The sequence below is a fragment of the Ursus americanus genome, chromosome 33 (genome assembly GCF_024610735.1).
Source record: "Ursus americanus isolate L20-20 chromosome 33, mUrsAme1.1.p, whole genome shotgun sequence".
Classification (NCBI taxonomy): domain Eukaryota; kingdom Metazoa; phylum Chordata; class Mammalia; order Carnivora; family Ursidae; genus Ursus; species Ursus americanus.
The window spans coordinates 28,391,784-28,410,042 of NC_142159.1; the positions used below are offsets into that span (position 1 = coordinate 28,391,784).

Below are 18,259 nucleotides of genomic sequence, written 5' to 3' on the forward strand. Positions count from 1 at the left end.
ATTCCCTACAGCAAGTCTTGGGGGCAACTGAAAATTCATCTTAATTAAGCCTTTTCCTCCTCCTTGAATCTGTCCATTGAAAATCTTTTTTTTTTTTTTCTTTTTTAAAGATTCTATTTGTCAGCGAGAGAGAGAGAGAGTGCGCATGCACAAGCGGGGGGGGGGGGGTGCAGAAGGAGAAGCAGACTCCCGGCTGAGCAGGGAGCCTGATGCCGGACTCCATCCCAGGACCCTGGGATCATGCCCTGAGCCAAAGGCAGACACTTAACTGACTGAGCCACCCAGGCATCCCTCTCCATTGAAAACCTAAAACTTAGGTTACAAGCACAAATACAGGAACTCCAACAAGAAAGTCAACAAGCTACCCTTAATACTCTCAATTTCATTTCTACCTAGCTCTATCCAAAAAACTGGTTTTCTGAACTCAAACCCCGCTCTTGGTTTCACATGGCTGTACTGCTTATACTGATCTCCTTTCTCTTTACAGTCATCAAGGCAAGCCTCTCCTGCTGTTCCGCCTGGAGGACCCAAAACACACTTGTAGCAACCACGCAGATCCTCGTCACCCCCTTCAATAGCCCACCTACATATCCCACTAAACAAAAAGGGGGGCTGTGGAGTTATTCTTAGAAAGTATATTGTCAGCCCTAAGGAGTGAGTGTGGAAGCAGCAGAAAAGTCAGCAGCGTTCCTGGTCTCAGGGTATTGAACGCAATGGCCCGGAAGGAACAGGATCCCACTATCCCCAGGAACAGGGCATAGGTCAGGAGCCAGGAAAGTATGTAACTCCCAGTGCCCCTTCCTGCACCTGGCGATGGCCAGCGCGCACATGCCGCTCCTCCCTTACCCCGTGACTGCCGCTCTGCATGCCTGCGCGTCTGGGAGAGTGCAGGCAGCTCGAGGGCTTCAAGATATTTGCCCCTTTGTACTCCTGTCCCACGCCTGGAGGCATCTGTCCTTGCTTTTCTGATAAGAACAAATGCTCAGTGCGGAATCCAGCTGGCGCTGCTCTCGCAGACGCGGTCCCGCACGGCGCTCAGATCCTTGTCTGAGAGCTTGATTTCCGTGCGTGACGACATATGTGCTGAAGGGAGGACTATTTTCTCTTAATTTTGTTTAAAGAGAGGGAGGGAGCGAGAATCTCAAGTAGACTCCAAGCCCAGCGTGAAGGACGCAGGGCTCGACCTCATGACCTTGACATCATGACCTGGGCCGAAATGAAGAGTCAGAGGCTTAACGGATGGTCCAAGCCAGCCAGGCGCCCTTGGACTGCTCAGGGTCAGACGCGGGTGGGGTCAGGGGCTCCACTGCTTAGGGTTGGACAGGGTTGGGGGGGCCATCACTGCTCGGGGTCGGACCCGGGGGACGCGCCGCTCCGCTGCCGTGACCCGGTCGGGCGGCGGGTCCCGGGCCCCCGAGCAGCCGCAAAGGCCCGCAGAGTCCTTTCCCGTCAACGAGACACCTCCCGGCCGCTCTTCTCCCAGAGGCGCCCGGGGCTCGTGCTGTGTCGCGGGGCCTCCCCTTCCGGCCCGGGCCGGAAGTGGCGCGCCGTGCCCCGGAAGCGCCCCGGGAGCGGCGGCGGAAGTGGCGGCGCGATGGCGGCGGCGGCGGCTCCCGCGCCCGAGGCCTGGCCCGAGCTGGAGCTGGCCGAGCGCGAGCGGCGGCGCGAGCTGCTGCTGACGGGGCCCGGGCTGGAGCAGCGGGTGCGCGCGGCGGGCGGGCGGCTGCCGCCGCGGCTCTTCACGCTGCCGCTGCTGCACTACCTGGAGGTGAGCGGCTGCGGGAGCCTGCGCGAGCCGGGCCCGGGCCTGGCGCAGGGCCTCCCGCAGCTGCACAGCCTCGTGCTGCGGCGCAACGCGCTGGGGCCCGGCCTGAGCCCTGAGCTCGGCCCGCTGCCCGCGCTGCGCGTGCTCGACCTCTCGGGCAACGTGCTGGAGGCGCTGCCGCCGGGCCAGGGCCTGGGCCCCGCCGAGCCGCCGGGCCTCCCGCAGCTGCAGAGCCTCAACCTCAGCGGCAACCGTCTGCGCGAGCTGCCCGCCGACCTGGCGCGCTGCGCCCCGCGCCTGCAGACCCTCAACCTCACGGGCAACCGCCTGGACGCCTTCCCCGCCGAGCTCTTCCGCCCCGGCGCGCTGCCGCTGCTCAGCGAACTGGCGGCCGCGGACAACTGCCTCCGGGAGCTCAGCCCGGACATCGCGCACCTGGCGTCGCTCAAGGTCAGCGGGGAGCGGCGGGGCGGGGCGGAGCCCTGGAGGCGCGGCGGCGATGGACCTGCTCCCGGAGCCGGGCCGCACTCCCATGCCGGGGCCTCCAGCCTCGCGGGCCTGGCTCCACTGGCGCCGCCCTCTGCGACCCGCTGTTGGGGAGTTGTTGGCAATCTCGGCTCCCGTCCCAGGTCGGGAGAAGGTCAGCAGTACGGCCCCATGTCTAAGTGTCTCTAGCTCCAAACATTTGTGATTCCGTGACCGTGGTGGGTGGGGAGGCGGCCCCGGGCAAGGCTCGGAGATGTGAAGTAACGGGAATTCCCATAGTGCAGCTCCCTGTGATTTCATGTAAGGTATTTCCTTCAGCCCTGACGACTGCCTTCCAAGGGAAGAGATTGTTACTCCTGTTTTACAGAGGCCGGAAGGGGTTGTTCAGAGTCAGCAACAAATACTTTGGGTTTTCCTCTAGACTCCCTTGTCCAGGAGCTGCTTACTGACCCCTCCCCAGGCCCCAGCAAAATACTAGGCGGACAGGTGTCCATTAGGCCTGCGGGGTGTAGTGGGGAGGATGGAAGTTGCCCGGCCACACCTATATCCAGTCCAGAAGCTCCTGTGCAGCCCTGTTTCCCCTGTGTCTTCCCATTTCATCCTTAAAAAGGCAGACTTGTATTTCTTCTTCCTCCTACTTTCATCCTTTAATGCAGATTTTCTTAAGCAATAACATATGTCTACGCTTTAACAGCTGGTCTATTTCAGCAGGAGTTACTCTTAAGATACTGTCAACTGATCTTACAAATGTGTGTATATGTCTGTGTACATATCTAAGTCCGTGTCCGCTTGGGTGTATGGACGTGTGTGTGTTTGTAGTTGAGAGAGTGCCACGTGCTTGCTGGCCTTTGCAGAGCGAGGCTGTGGGGGTGACTCCCGGGTCACTGTGGTCATCCAGGGCTGGAGGCTTCGCTTTGTGGCTGCGGTGTGACAGACCACGTACAACACGGTTCACTCCATCTTCCCATCTGTCAGATTTCGGTTTTCCGGAAGGTCAGCATACCGGATGCGCAGCTGAGTACAGGCCATGTGAGTGCAGTCAGTTCTCCTTCCTTCAGATCCAGAATGGCTTCCCGGTGGTCAGGTCTGCTCTGAATGTCTGTACTCGTGTGCGGCACCCACCAGTGACATCCGTGGCTTCCGTTTTGTCTGGACACCATCGTTCAGGGCATGTGTCCTCTGCCAACCCCTCCCCCCGCCATTGCTAGGCTTCTGTCGATCTCTTCCAGCTGAAGAGGGCTGTGCGTGTCGCGGAGGGTGTTTTGCCAGAGCTGGTTGGAATCCCTTTTGGACTTAGATGTCCTCCGGGGGCCTTTCTAAGATGATGTCTCGGTGAGCAGTTGCTGCACGCATGCCGGGGTTGTGCGTCCAGATGTCCCTGCTGGTGCTGCGGGAATGCAGCTGGGGTGCAGGAGACTGAGCTCGGAGGCAGAAGTGTGGGCGCTCCCAGCATCTCGTGGCCATGCCGCTGGTTCCTGCACTGTCTTTGCCTGTGAGAGGCTTGTGGGGACGCCACAGGGCCGTGAACAGGGAGGTGGCGGTACTGCGCGGGCCGTCCGCCACTGCAAGACCAGGCCAAATCCTTGCGCCAGAACAGCCAACAGTTGCTCTATGTGTGACGGTCTCTGCCGGGGCTGGCGCAGCTGAGCACCGCTGTGCTCGCTGGCTCACGGTCATGAGTGCCTGCGCTCAGCTGGCCGTGAGCTCAGGGCTGGGCCCAGCTGGAACGCTGTGATGGCTGCTCTGTCTCCAGGATGTCTTGGCGCCGCTCTCTGCCCCGCAGGCTAGTCCACTTCTTACGTGGCAGCTCAGGGCTCCTGGGAGCACCACTTCGAGAGGACTCCTTGAGGAGGAGGCTCGGAGCTGGTAGCCTGGCACTCCCACTGCACCTGGCAGATGAAACGAGTGAAGGCCCGTTACGTTCCTGGGGAGACTTCACCCAGGATGTAAATTCCTGGAGGCACCGGTTCCCTAGGAGCCACCGGAGAAGCCACAGACAGGCCTCTGCTTGTCGCCTCCCTCACTTCCTGAGGGGGGAGACAAGTGCCTCGGTGCGCCCTCCCCCAGGGAGCTGTCCCAGGCGGTGGCCCCAGACTCAGACCCGACTGCCCTGAAGGCCTGGCCCTCTTCCCCACTCTGGCCACCAGTGACAAGGGAGCCCAAGAGATGGCTGAGTCCTCACCGGCTGGTTAACGGCCTGTATTGAGCCCGGTTCCATCGCTATCCTGGTGTCTGGCCATTCAGCTTGGCTCCCCACAGGGGGCCTCGGAGCATCTGGAGGGGTTTCTCCCTGGGGGCATCTGTCCTTGCACTGGGGTTCTGTCACCTGTGGGGCCCAGCTGCCAAGGCAGTGGTGCACCAAGCCTGGCGGCCCCTCACGTCACTCCTGCCTGCGTCACAGGTGACTGACCCCAGCCTGGGCTCTACCCAGCCAGGGCTGACGGGGACAGGCGGGACACATGTCCCCAGGGTTTCCCCACCCCTTGCCCTTGCAGGTGCCCGCCCCCATTGGGGCCACCCAGGTCACTCACGTGGGAGTCCCCACGGAGAGGTTAAACTCGGAATGTGAAACTCTGCCCGGCGCGCAGACACACCGCAGTATAGAAGCCGTTCCTCCGTCTTCATGTCTTCCCCAGTGGCTGCAGAGGTGACAGCCGGCTCGGTGCCTGGGCGGGGTCCAGGTACCCTCGGGCTGGCATGCCCGCAGGAATGAAGACAGTCCCTAGCGTCCCTCCAGAAGTGGCGTATGAGTGTCGGGTTGGCACAGCCAGGGATTTAGGAGCCCTTCCCCGGCAGCATGGCCCTGCAGCAGTGATGTTCGCAGAGGCGCTCAGCAGCCCAGGCCAGGTCAGCCGTCTGTGTGACCTGCAGGAAGGGAGCAGACGGTGTCTCGGCGTGTTGGCTCCAGGCAACAGGCAGGTCTCGGGGCACCAGTCCACGTGCAGTTCATTCCACTCTGCGTTTCGTACCCTTCGGGGGCACGCACCGTCCAAACTTGGCCTCCTGCCCTCCTGCACTGTTGCCTGTCGTCTCCGGGCACCTCCTGGGGCTCCCTTGTTCCCTTAGTGTTCCTTTTCTAGGCGTGAAACCCTCCTGAGTCTGCTGCTCTTACCTGCTGGTGTCCACGTTTCTGCAGGGCCCCCAACCTCCAGAACCCTGATCTGCCGACCCCCCTCCCTGTCCACATTCCCACAGGGTCCCGCACAGGGCCTGAGCTGCTCTCTGGGCCCTGACCGCCTCCCCTGCCTACTACTCTGAGATATCCACGATTTGCTCATCCTTGCACCTGAAAGAAGCCCCCCACCCAGGACTCTCGTGCCGTTGGCCCCTGTAGTGGGGGCGGCAGCCAGTGAGGTGCAGCCCCCCAGTCTCCCCTCCTTGCCGACTCTTCTCTGCTGCCAGCACATGGCGTCCACCTGGCTGGCCCGTTTCATGCAGCAGTGAGGGTGCCCCTGACGGAGTCCTCAGGCTGGCCAGAGCCCTTCAGACAGTGTGGCGGACCCCAGAGCTGTGTGTGCGGGTGGAGCTAGTACAGGCTACCCCAAACCTGACCTCAGAACACCAGCCCCTCGTTGCTGCTCACAAGCCTCCGGGTGGTGGGGACCTGGAAGGGCCCGATAGAGTCCACCTACCCCACCCTTCCCGGTCCTGCTGCAGCGAGGAGAAAGGCCCAGTGAGGCACAAAGTGGCCACAGCTGTAGGAAATAGCATTGCCCACAGCCCCTCGGGGCCACTTGGCCCCCCAAGGGTGACTGATGGCCAGGTCTGGCTTACGTCCGTCCATCCTCCCTCCCTCCCTCCCGGTCCTGAGTGCGGAGTGGAAGGCTGTTCTAGTCGCTCTCTCTCTCTGAGCTCTGGTACAGCCTTTAGAGGCTTCTCAGTGACACCCGCCCGGCATTCGCTCAGCTGTGACAGCCCTTCTGTGCACTGGCTCTCCCGGCTTCTCAGCAGCCGCAGGATAGCCTCATTCATAACTGGGGGCTGGCTTGTCCTTGCTACCAGCCAAAGCAGACAGCGTCTTCTGGATCCTCAGAGCCCCTGCTCCCTTTTCAGCTCGTGATAAAGTCCGTCACCAGCTTTGTTGGGGCCTGTTACATCCCAGTCAGGGCTGGGACTGGTGCCAGCCTAGCCACCAAGTGTGAGCACTTGCTGGGGCGGGGGGGCTGCCCGCCAGCATTGCTTTGACTCTAGGCACCATCCAGATAGGCCCCCTCTGCTCCAGAGCTCTCCCCAAGCCACTACCCCTTGCCACCTCACTTTCCAAACACTGGTCCCCTGTGCTCATGCCAACTGACCAGATAACAGGTTTCTCCCAAGGCTGCCCCGTCTGGTCTCAGCCGTGCCGAGCAGGGCAGTCCTGAGCTTCCCAGTGGCCCGGGAGGAGAACGTGATAGAGGCAGTCCATGTACAGTCCCAGTGCTGCCTGGGCCAGGACCGCCACTGGCACGGTCACGCTGGGAAAAGATGGGGCGGCGGCTGGCCTCTTCCCGGGGGGGCCAGTCCCCACCACAGCAGCAGAAGGGGAAGCAGAGGACCTGCCGCAGACCCACCTACTAGAAGACGGCTCCGTTAGTGTCCCTGCTGTGGGCGGGATGACCCCGCAAGGTGGCTGTTTTGATGGTTTCCCTCATTTCGGGGATACTGATGCCAGCCATGCGTTTTTGTCCAAGCCCAGTCATTAACAGTGATGGAAGGTTCTTCTGCATGGGCCAAAGGGCTTCACGAGCCGCCTTGTGGCGCTGACAGCTGTGGCACTAAACCCTTCCTGGGTCAGGATGGGAGGCCGAGAGCCCAGGCCAGCATCCTTGCACGCGGGTAGAGCTGAGGTCTCTGCTCCAATTTGTTGCTGGGGCCTTCGTATTGCCATATGAAGAGTAGTGCTTGTTACTCATGCTGTGCTCTTTGTAACCCCTTTAATTTAAAAAGTGTGAGCACCATTTTGTGGGGAACCTCTCATCTCAAGTACTTACCTGTTCATGACCACACGTTCCCCTTTCTCTGTCACCTTCGTCCATCGGGATAGTTGTCGCCACGAGGAGCCTTGCAGGGGAGCAGGAAGAGGAAGACGAGCGTTCCCCGCGGTGGGGTGGGGGTTGCTGGCAGCCATCACCGTCGGCTGCGTGGTCGTGGTAGCAGGTGTCAGTCTGGGCGCAGAGCTGGGGATAGGCCATGTGGGGTGGGGCAGTGCTCGGGAGGCGGTGTGTGACCGCAGGCCCTCCGTCTTCCTCCCAGACACTGGACCTCTCCAACAACCAGCTCAGTGAGGTCCCGGCGGAGCTGGCTGACTGCCCCAAGCTCAAGGAGGTCAACTTCCGGGGGAACAAGTTGACGGACCGGCGGCTGGAGAAGATGGTCCACGGCTGCCAGACCAAGTCCATCCTGGAGTACCTGCGCAGCGGAGGCCGCGGTGGTGGGCGGGGCAAGGGCAGGGCGGATGGCCAGGACAAGGACGAGGCCCGCAGGAGGCGGCGCGACAGGCGGAGGAGGGAGAGTGGCGAGGGGGAGGAGGACGAGGAGGACACCACCCGCAGGCTGCTGCTCCGGGTCCTGCACGTGTCCGAGAACCCCGCCCCGCTGACCGTGCAGGTCAGCCCCACGGTCAAGGACGTCCGGCCGTTCATCGTGGGGGCCGTCGTGAGAGGCATGGACCTGCAGCCTGGGAACGCGCTCCGACGGTTCCTCACCTCCCAGGTGGGTGCATGCGGCCTGGTGTCGCGGTGTGTGTGCACAGAGCAGGTCAGACCTGGGCCTCGGTACCGGGGCTGCCTGTGGGGGTGGGCGCCGTCTGCTCGTCCACAGAGACCGTTGCAGTCCTGCTCGTTTCTGAAGTCAGCTTTGTTACAGTGGGAGATCGACGTTTCCCCGAGTTTCTGATGGCTTGGGGCATTTTCTGATTTCTGTAATAGTATGAAAATCGTCAGCTCTTGCCAGCTGTTGTCACGGTAGAGGAACGTCCTGATTTGTTTTTCTGTGCAGTCTGCCCAGCTTTTAAAGTAGAAGCCACATCTTTGATGTTTGCAGACCCCCCACCATGGCCCTGTGGGGACGACGCAGCTTTCCCGAAGTCTGTGTCTTGTGTGCTCCCAGCCAGGAGTTTAGAACGCAAACATGAGTGTTTTTGAAGAAAAACGTGCTGGGGATATTTTTCTTTTTAAGTCCTATTTTTGTTTATTCAGTCATAAATTTTAGTTCAGGAAGGGTTCTTTGAAGTCTCAGATCCTCTGTTACAGAAAGAAGAAATTCTGGGGCACCTGGGTGGCTCAGTCGTTAAGCATCTGCCTTTGGCTCAGGGCGTGATCCCAGGATTCTGGGATCGAGCCCCACATCGGGCTCCCTGCTCCGCTGGAAGCCTGCTTCTTCCTCTCCCACTCCCCTTGCTTGTGTTCCTGCTCTCGCTGGCTGTCTCTCTGTCAAATAAATAAATAAAATCTTTTAAAAAAAAAAAAAAGAAGAAATTCTACCCCTGAACAAATAAGAGCGTTTTCCAGTGACCGTTCCACAGGATGCATTTGGGGCAGGGAGGCCGCGGGAGCAGGCAGAGGGGCATGGCGCGGGGCGGCCAGGGCGCTTGGGTGCTGAGCTCCGTGGGTCTTGGTTACAGACGAAGCTCCATGAGGACATCTGTGAGAAGAGAACGGCAGCCACCATCGCAACCCATGACCTCCGGGCCGTGCGCGGGCCCCTGCTCTACACCACCCGCCCGCCGCAGGACCTCAAGGTGACGTCACATGCCCCTCTCCCCGTTTGCTCCTGTTCCTTTTGCGGTTTTCAGTGACCCGCACGCACTAGTGAGGGCGCACCTGCGCTCTGGGACAGCATCTGACGCTGCCCGGCGAGTACAGCAAGTTGTGCCCGGGCCGTGTGGACGGTTGTGAAAGTAAACTCATCAGAGTAGGGAGTGACTTCCAAGTGGTTTCCCTCATTTGCTCAGCTTTCACCAAACACTGTGGTTTATGTCCCGATTGCAAAACCCGTCCTTTGGAGTTGACTCGCATGAACTTGGTTCATCGAAGTCCCACCACGGTCTGTTACTCCCTGTGGTGCACCGGGGTCCCCAGCGGCTGCCTTGCGGTCCTGGTGCCCAGCTGCACGCCTGGCTTGACGGGCCGCGGGCCCTGCCCCTCCCCCTTCGGCCCTCTAGGGGCCACAGGCCTGGGAGATGCCATTGCATGGGGCAGGTTGAAGGTTAAGCTTGGCTTCGAGAGGACGGGTGTGTGTGGCTGTCAGGTCCCTGAAGGGCCTCTGTGGCCCCCTCGTGCTCACGCCACCATCCCAGGGAGAATGGAGGGCAGAGCCGAGAGGAGACGCTGTGCCGATGGCCACATGAGCGGAGGCCCGGTGTCGTGTGGTGGCCTTGGCTCTAAGGGGAGCTTGTTTCCATCCGAGCTCACCACCAGGTGTTCACCCCACAGATCGTCCCCTTGGGGCGCAAAGAAGTCAAGGCCAAGGACCTGGTGCGGCAATTACAGCTGGAGGCCGAGGAGCACAGGAAGCAGAAGAAGAGGCAGAACGTGTCGGGCCTGCACAGGTGGGCAGGCCTCCCCTGCGGGCGCCGCACCCACCCTGCCGGGCGCACCTCAGCCTCCACTTCACTCACGTGCTGCCGTAACTTGAGACTTTTCCTCACGGGTGTTAAATCTCCCACACTTCATCCCTGTGCTGTTAGGGATTCTTGCGTGAGGTACAAGGAGCCGCCTCTTCTCAGTGGAGCCGGGGCTCGGACGCTGCTTTGGGGAGAACAGGCTTCCTTGGGCACGCAGGCCCTTCTGGAGTGACGGGTCCTCCTGCACGGGGGCAGAGGAGGGCAATGTGGTCACAGCCATCACGCCCATGGCATTTTGTCCACACCACCAGCGGCTCGAGTTGGGGTATGGGCGGCCCGCTGCACTAGGCCTGCGTGAGCACGGGCTCTCGCACGTCTTCCTCCCAAGCTCCGAGACGCCCTGACCTTACACTGACTTGCTCAAGAGCTTACGTTTGTCCGGCATGACCCGTAGGCGTGCGTCCCCATGGCCTCCCCTGTGTTTCTCCCCCACAGATATCTGCACTTACTGGACGGGAAGGAGAGTTACCCCTGCCTCGTGGATGCGGATGGTGACGTGATCTCTTTCCCACCGATAACCAACAGCGAGAAGACGAAGGTAGGGCAGGGCCTGTGTGTGTCCGTGTGTCTGGGGCCGCTCCACCGTGACATCCTGTCTGCACGCCAGACCGTGCAGGCCCCGAGCCCACGCCGCTCACAGAGGCCCCGTCTCCAGAGCCTGTGTCCCTGTCACATGCGGGGCGGCACCAAGCGTCACCATGTGTGCGTCCCTGCCTCTGCCTGGGAACGGGACAGTCCTGGTTTTCGTGGCACCATTGTTTCTGGGTTTTTCCTCAGAGCGCCTGCTGATGTCTCTGGTAACTTTATTCTTCTCTGACACCCCTCTGATTTCTTTTTAAGATTAAGAAAACAACTTCTGATCTGTTTTTGGAAGTAACAAGTGCTACGAGTCTGCAGACCTGTAAAGAGATCATGGACGCCCTCGTGCTGGTGAGTCCGTCCTGTTGCCCAGTCGGCACTCTGGCCATGAAGGACGGATGGCGCGCCCCCCATCTTCCTGCTGCCCCTCACGCACAGGGCTGCCCCAGTCACCCCTAAAATGGTATTTTTCCTTTGCAGAAGATGGCAGAAATCAACAAGTACACGCTAGAAAATAAAGAGGACGGATCCCTTTCAGATCCTGAAGCTGACGTGGTCTCTGGACAGCCTCCGGGTCCCAACGCGAGCCCAAGTGCCGAGAAGGCCGGGAACACCCCGCTGGTGGTGGAGCAGGTCCGGGTGCTGGACGAGGACGGGCACTTGAAGGTGGTGTACCCCTCCAAGACGGACCTGGGCCTCCCTGCTCCCCACGTGACCGTGATCCGCTGAGCCCCGGCCGCGGCATGCCCGCCAGCTCCGCCACGCAGGTCCTCAGTTGTGCCTGTTGTACTGACGTTAAGTTATTCGTTACGTTCTCACCCCGGTGGTTTTTGAGATCCATGCGTTCTGTTCGGTTGTCCAGACGGTTCTGTCCTGTTGCGGAGACGCCCCATTGTCAGGGGCTTGAATCGTTTTGCCTTTCCAGCGCTGAACTGTTTTATTAACGCTTTTTACGAAATTACTCAAATCCTGGAATTCACTGTTCAGAATGTTCTGAAATCATGTGAACACAGCAAACACCTTTGTTCAGGGGAAAACAGACTCTGATGGGTTTGGATATTCAACTCTAAACTGGGAAGCCAAGCGACGGCGTTTCCGGGAGCCGCACCATTATTTTTGTACGATTCAGCAGCTTTGCGAGCTGCTCCCAACCAGCGGCGCGGCCTCGACTTGGGAGTGACATCCTGTTCCTAGCTTGCCCCAGATTGTCCTCTTTTTATGAAAAAAATATTTTTAAGGTGATCTCAGAATTGGCGAAAGCATTTTATTCTTAATATTGTGGTTGCATGTGTTAGGGTAGAGCCGCTGAGTCCCCTCGTGCGGCCGCGGAGGGAGGAGCAGATGTCAGAACGCGCAGCTCAGGGTTTGCACGCGGCTCCCTGTCACAGAATCGGCTTCCACGGACGGGCAGGACCCTTCTGCCGTCAACGAGCTAGAGGACAGACCGCGGCGGGGGGTGGGGTGGCCGCGGGAGGCCAAGTCTGAAGTCAGCAACAGCCACAGAGCGGGGCCAGGCGAACAGTTCTTCAGCATTTTGTGTTTCCGGTTATGTCCAGGTTTGAATGTCTCGGGCCCTAGACCGGCTGTGTGAGTGTGTGTGTGTTTCTGTGCACAAGTACACGTGCACACACCCCCCCCCCAGAGCCGCAGACACGGGCCAGCCACGAGGTGGGTAGGTGGTTTTGACTGACCTCCCTGCTTCGTGATCTGGCTGGGTTATGAGACACTGACTCACTGGCTTTTGGTCTTTAGTGACCTCATCTGTGTCATGTTCTGTGGCCTGCAAGACACAGTGTGTGTGTTCTGACTTGGGGAGCATTTGCAAGAGGCCCACTGAGCCCATGCGTTTAGCCATCGGAACCAGCTCACGAAGCCACGTGGTTCTCCCAGAGCTCGGCCTGCCCGCGCCGTAGGACCCAGCTCGACTGCCTTGAGACCCCGACCCGGCTCTAGATGCCTCTCGGCCTTCCCTTCTTCGGTCCCTGGACGCAGCTGGGCTGAAGGAGGTGTGGTGGAGGGTGGCTTTTCCTTGTTCTGTTAGCCCTGGGCACTTCGGGCAGCGACCGCTGCGGGTGCCGTGGCTGGTGTGGGTCTGCAGCTGGGGGGGTGGGGGGCACATCCTGTCAGCTGGGACCTCACTGACGTGGACAGCTGCCGGCCTGTTGCCCTTCTGACGCAGCTCAACCCCATGTGAGGTCACCACCGGAAGCTGGACATCCTTCCTCTTGCCGGTCCGGCCCTCTTACAATAAATGTCATTTAATAAGAACATTTCGGCTCCTCCCCAGTGAATCCTTTCTTGCCAGTATTTTGGGGTAGTGTCTGTGGGGAAACAGGACCTGAATGCCCCCTGTCCCAGCCCAGATCTTGCTAGCAAAAAGCAGGAGGCACTTAACTATCACACAGGCTCTGCCCCTCTGGGCCTGGAGTGGGGGGTGGACCCCCCTCCCAGGGGCACCTGCCCCCAGCAGCTCTCATTCCTGAGTCTTACGTGGAGGGGAGACTGCCTGACAACTCAGCGGGGTGCTGTCCCCCTTCCTGGCCAGGGTCTGGGGGGGCCACATCTGGCAGAGACAGCTCACAAGGAGGTGGCCTGTGTCCCCAGGGCCTGGCTGCAACCTCTCGCGCAGAGGCCAGGCTGCTGGCAGAGCCCACGGAAGGGGACGTGCACATCCACCAGGGAGTGGGCTGGTGCACCCCGCTCTCCGTCCCGAGGCTTGCTGGGCCTCAGAGCGCGCAGAGCACGAAGGCCAGATCCAGATGGCTTTTGTCATCTGCTGTTGCCCACGGGGTTCCCCCCAACCCAGGGAGGAGGTACTTGTGAGGACCCGCGGGGACCACTGGGCATTGCTGGGCTGAGCTGGGGAGGCTCTGAGGACTGGTTCCCCACAGTGCCCCTCACGCGTGGACCACACCTGCTTGCTGCCCCCCACCCCGCTCTGTCCCCCCTCCTTGCTGGGCTCTGGCCTTGCCCCCAGCCCCTTCATCTGACCTGACCCAGGGGCTCTCAGGCAGTGGGACCCTGAAGCCTGCAAGGCGTTTGGGAAGTGAGGGGGGGCCAGAATGGCCTGAGAGAGGCCGGTGGTGGGCAGGCAGCCGCCAGGGGCCCTCCTCTCTTCTGTCCAGCTCCCTGGCCCGGCTTTCGGCAAGGGCTGCACCCAGTCTTGGGGAGACCCAGCCCCTGCACCTCAGCAGCAGACTGCCCTCGTCCTAGAGCCCATGGAGGCCACGCAGCCCAGCTGTGCCCCCTCACCCAGTGCCCACCCTGTGGTGGCTCCAGCAGGGGCACCAGGGGAAGGCCGGCCAGATGGGGGTCGGCTGGTACCCCTCCCTCCTCGAGTGTGGCCAGACGGGCTGGGAGGCGGGGCCGCCTTAGAGACAGGTGCCGAGGCCCAGATGAGGGCTGGCTGGATGAGGCTCTGCCGATGCCCCTTACCCACCTTCCCTTGTCCCCACCCCACAGCAGACCCCCCATCACTGCTTGGAGACCCTAGCCCAGGCCTGCCCCCGCCCCGGCGCCACTCCCTCCTTGTGGGCAGAGCAGGGACCACCTGGGTGGTGCAGCTGTCCCCAACAGGCCAGTCTTAGGGGGTCTCTGCCCTTCCCTGCCAGCTTGGCCTCCGACACGCAGGTTTGCCATGTGACCTCCAGTCTCAGGCCCCACGAGGACAGGGACCATCCCTCACCTCCCACCCTCAGTCCTTGGGGAAAAAGCACTCTGCTAAGGTGTTTCTGGCAAGGGCCTGTGGGGCCTGAGATGTGCGCTTGTAGTCAGGTGGGGGTGAACACAGGGCCCCGGAGGGCACCTCCTGGGAACAAGGCAGGGGGACAGCACTGAACCCCTGAGCCGAGAGGCCTTGTATGTGTTCAGTAGGGTGAGGCAGGAACAGGTCCCACTCGCGGCCAGTCCTCGGGCCTGCCCCCAGGGGCTCACTTCCCACAAGAGAGTCCAGCCAGGCAAAGACACATTCCAAGGCCCAGAGCCAAGTGGGAGGGAGGACAGGCCCTTCCCACAAGCCTCCCAGTGTTGTCGAAGTGCCCTCCAGCTGGCCTCACCTGGCAGGCACCTGGGGGCTGGTGGAAGAGGCCCTCACCCATCCTTCATTCAACAGACTTTTAATGGCTGCCTTGGCACAAAGGCTCCCACAGGGCACAGGCGGGGAGGCATCTTCCCACTGGATCTGCTCCCTCGAGGGAGCCAGCCCAGTCCACTACAGGGAGGACTAGGTGGTGGGTTCCAGACAAGGGCGGAGGCCCCACTGCCCACCCTGCCCAGGACTGACTTCCAGGATGGGGTCTTGGCCCTGGGAGGGTGGGCAGAGGGACACACATGACCCCTTCAGAGCCACCCTTGCAAAGAAGAGTCAGAGGACCGAGAGAGGGCAGGGGACCACCCAGGGCCACACAGCCCCACAACGTCCGCTCAGGGAGGACCCCTCCCTGGAGCTGCCAGGCCTGGACCCTCGGCAGGGGCTCTGGGGGCGTGTCCTACAGTCTCAGCTCAAACTGGCCCACGTCTCTGGGCCATGTGGTCTTGGGCTGGCCACCCACGCCAGGCACATGCACCTGTGTCCCTGTGTGCCCACGTGCCGGCCAGTGACCTCTGCACCCTGGGTCTGTGTGTGTGTCGGGGGCAGGGGCACGAGTCTGTGCAGAGAGAAAAGTCTTCTGTATACGCGATCATGTATATAGGGTTCTGTGTATACAAGGACATTCTGGTGTACGGGACGCCCGCCGAGCCCACGTCCCCACGCACGGGCATCCAGCCCCGAGCACGCGTGCTGGGTAGCCTTATTTGCACTTGTGCACGTAGTAACCAGTGAGATAGCCAAGGATGAAGACGACCCAGAAGAGGGCCACTCCACCCAGCACCTTCATGGCGATGCCCAGCTTGCCCGAGCACAGCTTCCGGGAGACCCTAGGGAGAGAAGCCCCCGCACATGAGCCCCTGAGTGGACTGGGGGGCTAGGCTGGAGGGGAGTGGGCCCTGGGGCAGGTGGACCCCGAAGAAGGGTGGCCTGTACGCTCTGCTGACTCAGGAGATAGGAGGGAGCCCAGCAAGGGAAGCCGCACATGGAGGTGCAGGGCCCAGGTTTGCTGGGACTGCTGGGGCTGGGGTGGGGGGCCTGCAGCGTGGAAGCCACCAGGAGGGACATGGAGGTGGAAGGCTCCCCCTGCTGGCCTGTGGGCCTCCGGGCCCTCACCTCTGCCAGCTCCAGGCCTCCTCTATGCCGGACCCAGCCACCACGTGGACTTCATCCCGGCTGCGGTCATCCCACCTGCTGTACTGGACTCCGCTCTCCTGGGTCTGCATGCTGCGGGGGCTACAGAGAGGGGCAGAAGGTGAGCTGAGGCACTCTCGGGTGGGGAGACCGAGGTCCGGTGTGCAGGGCCCTGACTCCGGTGAGGGCAGTGACCAGGGCTCCATGTGGGGCTGCATTTAAGGCCAGGGTCTGCCTGGGGGTACAGGCAGGAGTGGGGAGGCACAACGGTGGGCTGTCTCCTTCCCCCAATCTTCTTACCTGGCTTACCAGGGGACCAGGACACCAAGTGGTCAAGCCACTTGCCCAGGGTCACATGGGAGGAGGGAAAGCAGGAATTCCAACCCAGGGAGGCTGCAAACCCTTCCCTCAGGAATGTGAGAGGCTGTCTCCACCCAGCACAGTGTGGGGGGGGGGGGAGGCGGGGCACCCTGGAGGATACCGTGGGTCCTTGACCTGATAACTGCCGTCCTTCCCTCCCTATTCCTGACAGGCCCCAGAGCGTCTCCGGAGGCTGGGAGGGGAAGGGATGGGGCTGCAGCTGGTACCGCCGTCTGGCCGGTCAGGGGAGACCTGGAGCCCAGAGCAGCGCCGGCAGCTGTGTCCTGCGTCCTCCGGCCTGTCTGGAGTTGCAGCCCCTCCCCTCCACCCCGCGTGCGGGAGAAGCCGGAGCCTGGGGGCACCTGGGCCTGCGGGGAGTCCAGAGGCTGGAGATGCAGGGGCCTCTCTTCTAGGGACCCCCTCCCACAGAATCCTGGAGAGAGGCTTAAAGGCACAGCAGGCCACTGAATGGCAAGAGCCAACCCAGAAACTCAGGAGACCTGGCAGTTCGTCAACTCCTGACATGCCTCTGTGTCCACCCTTTCCCCAGTCCCAGGCCAGGGAGGAGGAAGGAAGGGAGCTTGTCTCCGAGCCACAAGGCCTGCCTCCCAGGTGGGAGCACCTGCTTTGTAGGGGCCGCTCAGATCAGCGGCCATTCTCAGGCCCAAGGGAGGCCAAGCATCTGCAGCGTGTGGGCTGCGCTTTCCCAGGTGTGTCTGGGAAAGTGGCTCTGGGCCCACTCTGCTAGCGGTCTCCCTCACGGCCACCCCTGCCGCCTGGGGGCAGAATCCCCACTCTGTTCCAGGCAGCAACGTGCCACCCCAAATGACAGCCAGGGGCTAAGACAAGCTTAATACCCTGGCCCTGCCTTCCCATGTCACCCGGATGAGGGCAAAGTGCTGGGGTGTAGCAGGAGCTGGGCTTTCTTGCTTTCACCAAAGAAAGCAGCCATTTCTTCCTTCCCGCCCTGGCACGGCGGCTGGAGCTGCAGCAGGCACCTTGCAGCCCGGATATCCAGGCAACACCTGCCCTCATCGTGTGCGGTCTCCAAATCCACACCAATGACCCACCCCTGGGCTTGCTGGTGAGAAGAGTGAAGCCCCACCTGTTCAAGCCTGGGTTCCTGACGTGCGCAGCGGAAAGCATTCCTAACTGATGGAAACTAGACTTTGGCTCTCAAGTCCTCTTGGTTGGACAAAGCCACTAGAAGCGCCTAGACCCTGACAGCCTCACTCTCCAACCCCCCCACTGCAGGGTCACGCCCTGTAGCAGGAGCCGGGCTGTGCCGCCTGGAGACACTCGCCAAGCTAGAGACCCTCTGGGGTACGACCGCATACCTTAGACCCCTTCGCCCCCACAGCACCTCCTGGGAGCCCACAACTTACAAAGGTGGAGTCCTGGCGTGGGGGCCTGGACTCCGGCGCCCAGGAAAGTGGTCAGGTGGTCGAGCCCAGCCAGTGGATCTCGCCCGCCTCCTCCCGGGCCGCAGGTCAAGGTCCGCGGTGCAGCCGATGCCTGCAACCTCAAAACAAAAAACAAACAAACAAACAAAAAAAACACAGAAAATAAAGAAAAGGTGAAGAGGAGCGGCCGTGCGAGGAGCGGGTAGGGGAACGGAGCCCCGGGGTGTCCCCGAGCGGCCAGCAGGAGCCGCCCGGCCGCGGGGAGGCCCAGGGGCGCTCGGCCGGCTCAGCCCTCCCCCGCCGCCCACCCCGCAGCCCCGGGACTCCCGGGAGGCCGCTCGCAGGCCAGGAAGGCCGCGGCCAGGCCCACCTCCTCCGTCCGCCTGCACGAGGAAGCTGCCCCCCGACGCGCGTCCCACCCGCGCCTCTGCCTCCTGCCCTCCGCGCCGCGCAGACGTGTCCCGGCCGGGAGGGGCGGGGCCTCGGAGGGGCGGGGCGGCCTGGGGGCGGGGCGGGGGGGGCTAAGCCGGCACCGGGGCGCCGAGTCCAGGCCCCAGGTGATCCGGACCGCGCCGCCGGAGGGCGTGCGTGCCGCAGAGAGAGGGACTGCAGAAGAATGAGGGGGCTGCCGGGGAGAGGGGGCAGCAGAAGATAGGGGGCCACAGGGGAGAGGGTGCCGAACGGGCGAGGGGTCGGCAGAGGCGAACCCCCCCCCCCGGCGAGGGTCTGCAAGGGAGAGGGGCCGACAGAGGAGAGGGGGATTCCCGGGCGAGGGGTGCCGGGGCGGGGGGGGGGCGGGAGGGAGGGGGCTGCAGCGGAGAGAGGGCCGCCGGGGAGAGAGG

The 18,259-nt window shown here is 62.0% G+C and overlaps 2 protein-coding genes across 4 annotated transcripts; one reads left to right on the plus strand and one right to left on the minus strand.

Moving 5' to 3' along the window:
- The first annotated feature begins 1,576 nt into the window (after nucleotides 1-1,576).
- LRRC47 (leucine rich repeat containing 47) lies at nucleotides 1,577-12,703 on the plus strand. Of its 2 annotated transcripts, none has more exons than XM_045803501.2 (7): nucleotides 1,577-2,215; nucleotides 7,484-7,942; nucleotides 8,853-8,969; nucleotides 9,664-9,779; nucleotides 10,290-10,392; nucleotides 10,695-10,784; nucleotides 10,914-12,703. In XM_045803501.2, the coding sequence occupies exons 1-7, from the start codon at nucleotides 1,595-1,597 to the stop codon at nucleotides 11,160-11,162; spliced, it is 1,755 nt and encodes a 584-aa protein (XP_045659457.1). In that variant the 5' UTR covers nucleotides 1,577-1,594; the 3' UTR covers nucleotides 11,163-12,703. The 2 variants fall into 2 exon arrangements, with proteins under 2 accessions (XP_045659457.1, XP_087714494.1); XM_087858368.1 differs by having other exon boundaries at nucleotides 1,581-2,215; nucleotides 10,917-12,703.
- A 2,395-nt stretch (nucleotides 12,704-15,098) lies between these two features.
- On the minus strand, nucleotides 15,099-17,890 carry SMIM1 (small integral membrane protein 1 (Vel blood group)). Of its 2 annotated transcripts, none has more exons than XM_045803503.2 (4): nucleotides 17,788-17,890; nucleotides 17,400-17,529; nucleotides 15,637-15,756; nucleotides 15,099-15,350 (listed from the first exon to the last, which is right to left on the minus strand). In XM_045803503.2, exons 3-4 carry the CDS (start codon nucleotides 15,744-15,746, stop codon nucleotides 15,224-15,226), a joined length of 237 nt encoding a protein of 78 aa, XP_045659459.1. In that variant the 5' UTR covers nucleotides 15,747-15,756; nucleotides 17,400-17,529; nucleotides 17,788-17,890; the 3' UTR covers nucleotides 15,099-15,223. The 2 variants fall into 2 exon arrangements, with proteins under 2 accessions (XP_045659459.1, XP_045659458.1); XM_045803502.2 differs by having other exon boundaries at nucleotides 17,400-17,536.
- Nucleotides 17,891-18,259: the final 369 nt, after the last annotated feature.